This window comes from Rhincodon typus, chromosome 17 (genome assembly GCF_021869965.1).
Source record: "Rhincodon typus isolate 14 chromosome 17, sRhiTyp1.1, whole genome shotgun sequence".
NCBI lineage: Eukaryota > Metazoa > Chordata > Chondrichthyes > Orectolobiformes > Rhincodontidae > Rhincodon > Rhincodon typus.
Window position 1 is genome coordinate 42,084,751 of NC_063348.1, and position 6,000 is coordinate 42,090,750.

The 6,000-nt window shown below is 39.1% G+C and overlaps 1 protein-coding gene across 2 annotated transcripts in view; it reads right to left on the reverse strand.

Moving 5' to 3' along the window:
* Positions 1 to 6,000, reverse strand: part of cstf3 (cleavage stimulation factor, 3' pre-RNA, subunit 3) — a 106,102-nt gene that overhangs the window by 17,181 nt on the left and 82,921 nt on the right. For both annotated transcript variants that reach the window (XM_048606830.1, XM_048606829.1), the window contains exons 4-10: positions 5,218 to 5,250; positions 3,790 to 3,887; positions 3,577 to 3,643; positions 3,448 to 3,482; positions 3,220 to 3,346; positions 1,612 to 1,689; positions 1,310 to 1,472 (exon numbers count right to left, since the gene is read on the reverse strand). In XM_048606830.1, coding sequence (XP_048462787.1) covers positions 1,310 to 1,472; positions 1,612 to 1,689; positions 3,220 to 3,346; positions 3,448 to 3,482; positions 3,577 to 3,643; positions 3,790 to 3,887; positions 5,218 to 5,250 — 601 coding nt within the window. The remainder of the gene's footprint in view (positions 1 to 1,309; positions 1,473 to 1,611; positions 1,690 to 3,219; positions 3,347 to 3,447; positions 3,483 to 3,576; positions 3,644 to 3,789; positions 3,888 to 5,217; positions 5,251 to 6,000) is intronic.

Genomic DNA, 6,000 nt, shown 5'->3' on the forward strand with positions numbered 1-6,000 from the left:
AATTAGCACACAAAGTTGTTCAAAACACTGTGATATAAATGACCAGATGTATACCAGAATACCTATATGCAAAACAGCGCTGGTCCTGTTAACAGCAGGCCAAGCAGCATCATAGGAGCAGAAAGGCTGACGTTTCGGGCCTAGACCCTTCATCAGAAATGGGGGAGGGGAAGGGAGTTCTGAAATAAATAGGGAGAGAGGGTGAAGTGGATAGAAGATGGATAGAGGAGAGGAAACAGACAGGTCGAAGAGGCGGGGATGGAGCCAGTAAAGGTGAGTGTAGGTGGGGAGTTAGGGAGGGGATAGGTCAGTCCAAGGAGGACGGACAGGTCAAGGGGGCGGGATGAGGGTGCGGCTTGAGGTAGGAGGAGGGGATAGGTGGGAGGAAGAACAGGTTAGGGAGGCGGGGATGAGCTGGGCTGGTTTTGGGATGCGGTAGGGGGAGGGGAGATTTTGAAGCTTGTGAAATCCACATTGATACCATTGGGCTGCAGGGTTCCCAAGCGGAATATGAGTTGCTGTTCCTGCAACCTTCGGGTGGCATCGTTGTGGCATTGCAGGAGGCCCAGGCTGGACATGTCGTCTGAGGAATGGGAGGGGGAGTTGAAATGGTTCGCGACTGGGAGGTGCAGTTGTTTATTGCGAACCAGGCGTAGGTGTTCTGCAAAGTGGTCATTTCAGCTCCCCCTCCCATTCCTCAGATGACATGTCCATCCTGGGCCTCCTGTAGTGCCACAACGATGCCACCCGAAGGTTGCAGGAACAGCAACTCATATTCCGCTTGGGAACCCTGCAGCCCAATGGTATCAATGTGGATTTCACAAGCTTCAAAATCTCCCCTCCCCCTACCGCATCCCAAAACCAGTCCAGCTCGTCCCGCCTCCCTAACCTGTTCTTCCTCCCACCTATCCCCTCCTCCTACCTCAAGTCGCACCCCCATCCCCTACCTACTAACCTCATCCAATCCCCTTGACCTGTCCGTCCTCCCTGGACTGACCTATCCCCTCCCTAACTCCCCACCTACACTCACCTTTACTGGCTCGATCCCCGCCTCTTCGACCTGTCTGTTTCCTCTCCACCTATCCTCTCCTCTATCCATCTTCTATCCGCCTCCCCCTCTCTCCCTATTTATTTCAGAACCCCCTTCCCCTCCCCCATTTCTGATGAAGGGTCTAGGCCCGAAACGTCAGCCTTTCTGCTCCTATGATGCTGCTTGGCCTGCTGTGTTCATCCAGCTCTACACCTTGTTGTCTCGGATTCTCCAGCATCTGCAGTTCCTACTATCTCTGGTCCTGTTAAGTAGTCCCACCTCGTTTAGTGATTAGTGTTTGGTCTTCTGTGCGAAGTGGGTTACTCTTTTCCCACTGAATATATTTCTTCCACATATCAACCTGTTGTGCTTCCTGTGGGCTGTTCTGTGGTGGGACTGATGGTGCATTACGATCTAGACCTTTCATGACAGTCTCGTATTCCTGTAAGAAAAGCACAGAAGTTTAGGAATCCATTTCTTCAATTTACAAACAGAAAACAAAATAAATTAGACTTTTGCCTTTAAAAACTTTCTAGTTTCAATAACTTTGATACAATAATTGTGAAGGAAAACAGAAATACCTTTGCCACTCGCCGAGCATTCATGTAATCTCTGCTCCGATCTTCAATCATTTTCTTAGCAAGGTGAATATTGATGCTCTGTGAAGGAAAAGAACACAACGCTGCAATTAACTTTATTTTCATTGCTAAAAATTCCAAAAATTGCACTTCAATGTCACATAGGGCATACAAAATGGTTAGTTCTGCAAAAGCTGCTAATTTCAAAACTAAGCCATTAACATAGTCTGCAAATCCACTGACTCCATTATTAAGGCAGACTTCATTAATGAAAAATGCTCAATATGCTTCTTTCATTTTGAATGTCATGCCCTCTTAACATCAGTTAGTCTCTTTAATGTTTTCAGTCACATGACTGGAGTAAAAAAATTCACACGTCACTTTAGAAACCTGTTTTTCTGAAAATCTTTGTAGTACTGTATTAGCATTTGACATAAGAAATCTGAAGCAGTTGTCAGATAGACTTTGCAAACGTCCCAACTTTCATTTTATCAGCATGGTACGGCACATTTTGCTGAAACAGGCCTCATTATCAGATACTATAATCATGGTTTTGAATGACAGAAGGAGCTTGTAAGTAGTTGAACAAAACGTGATGTCTATTTAAGGCACTCTAACAACTTGATGAAGAAAACATAACTGGTTGTATTATGAAACTAAAGTCAAAACAATGCAGATTTGGAAAAATGTGTGCAAAATGAGTTTGCACATTTAGAGGAAAATCCTACATTTGCTGTTTTAAAGTTGTTGATCAATTTGAAATGGATACAGATTTATTGATGGGTTCAACTAATACTTAAATGGGTGGCTAAACTGGAGAAACCAAGCCTGTTTCCTTTAGAACTGAAAAATCTAAGAGGAGATTCGATGGGGACACTTAAAATCGTGAAGCAGTTAGAGAAGAATAAATAAACAGAAACTGTTTTCAATGGCTAAAAGGGCAAAAACAAATGGACACAGATTTGAGAGACTGCCAAAAGGATGACAGCTGACATTAATAATAATAGCATTTTCATGCAAGGACTGGTTTGGATTTGGAATATATAGCATAACAAGATGTAGATACAAATTTAATTGATGCTTTTAAAAGAAAATCTGATGAATACTTGGAGAAATAGGAGAAGCAAGTTATAGAGTGGGAGTGTGTTACTCGTTGTGAGTTTTCATTGACATGATGAACTGAGAGGTCTCCTTCTTAGCTGTGCTATTTTAAGATTCAACGCATGCCCTGTTCAGGCCATAACTCTTTTCACAACCGTAGAGTCCACCTCATGTTGGATGAATACAGCATTATTATCACAGCTTGTGGAAAAGATATTAGTGAAAAGAAATGTGAATTTTGGAAGAGAAAAGTTGGTAGTGGAGATACAAAAACATAGAAATAAAAACCCAACTGAGGAGCCATAAACTGCACTTGAGAAAATGCCGTCATTTATGGGAGTACAAAAGTATTTTGTCTATTTAACACCAAAACTACTGAAAATGATCAGGGGGCTTTTCTTAGACAAACCCCCATCTTAGCCAGTTTTTTCCTCTGGATTGTAACTGCAAATTTCCGTCAGCTGAAATCTACTTGAACTTTAGAGTATTAATTGGGGCACAAGTTTTTACCTCTTCATATTTATTATAATCTCGCCATAACTGTTCAATATTTATCATAGGATTGACACAGCCTCGCTGATACACACGTCGAACTGCTGTTATTCTTTGGTTCTCTGCATAGGATCCCACAGCTTCCCTATTAAAAGGGCAAGATGATTATAATATGGCAGAACTAATTAAGTTTCAGATTTTTGATTAAAAGTAAAACTCAAATGAATAAAAAAAAGCAATACTTACACTCCTTTTAAGAAGTTAATGTAATCAACCCAAATCTGTAGAAGATTTACAATTAATAAAATTAATGCAGTTCTTAATTCATGATCTAATAGAAAAAAAAGATTTTAAAAAGTAAATAAAAACAATTACTTGATAAGACATAATCTCCATGCCGATTTTATCTAAAGCAAAATCGTATGCTTGGGCCATCTTCTCTCTGAAATGCAAATAATTAAGCCATTATAACATGACATAGAATATTTCTGTATTGGAAGTTTTGGTACTTTATTCTAATGTAACAAAATAAGCTGAGGTGGAAAAAAATATCATTTTATCAATGTTTTTGAACTATTCATTCCTTACTTGTAACTTGGAAGTTTGCCTTTAGTTTCCCGTACATAGGCCAAATAGCATTTCCATAGATCAATATGCAAAACTTTCATAAGACATCGCTGAAACAACTGGAAACAAATAAAAGCAAAATATGTCATCTAAATAATAGAAGTTTTAAAAACATTCTTCTTCCCACCTAGATCACAAATTATTCCATGACCAAGAGGAACTGGTGCCAAGTTTTCTTCATTCTGGTTCAAAGCAGCAATATTTATATACAGTAAATTTGGGAATTGTATTCTTCTGGCCAGAAACCTGATTTCATTAGAGAATGGATTAAGAAACAAAGAGTGGAGGGATGTGCATTTGATTCACTGAAAGACAACACATACAACGTAATAAAAGGTGATTCAGCCCAACAGCCCATTCAGGTGCTTATTTTGCTCCAAAGTTCCTTATAGTATTCTACTTATTCTAGTTATTCTACTCTAAATTAATCCACTACTTCCTTCTCATGAATCTGCTTACTAGCTTTCCCTTTGAGTGTACTTATACTATACACTTCAACCACTTCCTATAATAGAGTTCCCAATCTTCAGATTAAAAAAAATTCTTCCTGAATTTTCTATTGGATTTCTGGACACCTATCTGATATTGATGGCCTCTACCTTTACTCTTCCTGACATAGTCTGTCTACTCCTACTTAAACCTCTTAATGTTAAAAGACCTGTATTTGGTCACCCCTACATTTCTCTTATTGAGGGAAATGACAACCGACTGATGGGTGTTTCTAAAATGCCATTATTCATATTAAGATGCCGTGTTTATTGCTCTCTCCCTCTGACACAGTGCCTTGCCTCCAGCTTCAGGCTTTACCATGTGTATTGGATTGAGACCCAATCTCATGAAGGAAACATCATTCATGGATTAAGTTGCAACCAACTCCCTTCCATGATGGTCAGTTCATGTGATACCCTGCCAAGATACATAACAATAGCAAGTCTTCCTTTAAAATAAAAGCCAAAACCCAAACTGTTCCTCTTTGCCATGGCAAAATAATCTGTGGGAAATCAAACTCACATTGACATGCAAATGTTATTATGCTTTACAAGAGCTCACTGTTGCAAATGTTTAGTGCTCACTTTGACTGTGGGAGAACATGTATCTTGCATCAACGCTCAGCCATTGCTAACAAGTTTCCTGTCTAACCTCGGTTTTTGAGATAGTTGCTGAATTACTAATACATGCGAATCCAATCCATACTGAAACCAGTCTGTGTAAAAATTACTAGTTCACAAAACATTTTTAAAAACTTTTAAGGTGTGGGTACTGCTCAACAAGACTTGTGAAATAATTAAAGCTGTGAAGTTACCAAGATGAGGTTCACTGAGAGACTAACAATAACAAGGTTTTCCCATGTCTAGAGGGGTACTGGGATTAAAAATGAAACAGGTTTACCTTTTCAACTTTATCATAGTTTTTTGCTTTTATCTGTATTGAAAAAAAGAGATTTAATAATTAAACCTTATAGTGCAACAGAGAAATCCTGTTATGAACAAAAGTAAACACAGTTCCAGTACTGCTATAGTCTCAGGTACCTGATACACTAAAACACTACATGTCAAGAATTGAACAGTGAAATGTTCTCTTCGAAGATATATACATGCAGCAGTAATCATCTGTGAGACAGATTCAGGTTACCCTTAATTGACAACGATCATGTGCTTTTATTTTCAACAGTCAGAAGACAGGAAAGATTACTGGTTTGTTTATTTCTTAAGATATTTTAACAAATTAGGAAAATTAGAGCGAGAGAGAGAGAGGGAGAGGGAGAAAGTGAAAAGACAAATAAACAAAGTGACCTGCAACAGTGTTCAAATTTAAATCACTGAACTTGTTTTATGTCCTATAAATGGCCTATAAGAAAATTCTTCACTGCACTTTGAAATACAATTACGAACATTTATAGACATGCTTGATCAAAAACAATTTTTATGTCAACATTATATTTCATCAATTTACCATGTTCTAATAAAACTCAAAGTTCACACCAGATGACAAGTACACTTCCCATCTCTACACAAATACTGTAGTGGAGATGATAAGATCAGCATGATCTATTGGATGACCAGCCTCTCAAAGATTGAGAGAGATAGTGGGAACTGCCGATGCTGGAGAATCTGAGATAACAAGGTGTAGAGCTGGATGAACACAGCAGGCCAAGCAGCAGAGGAGCAGGAA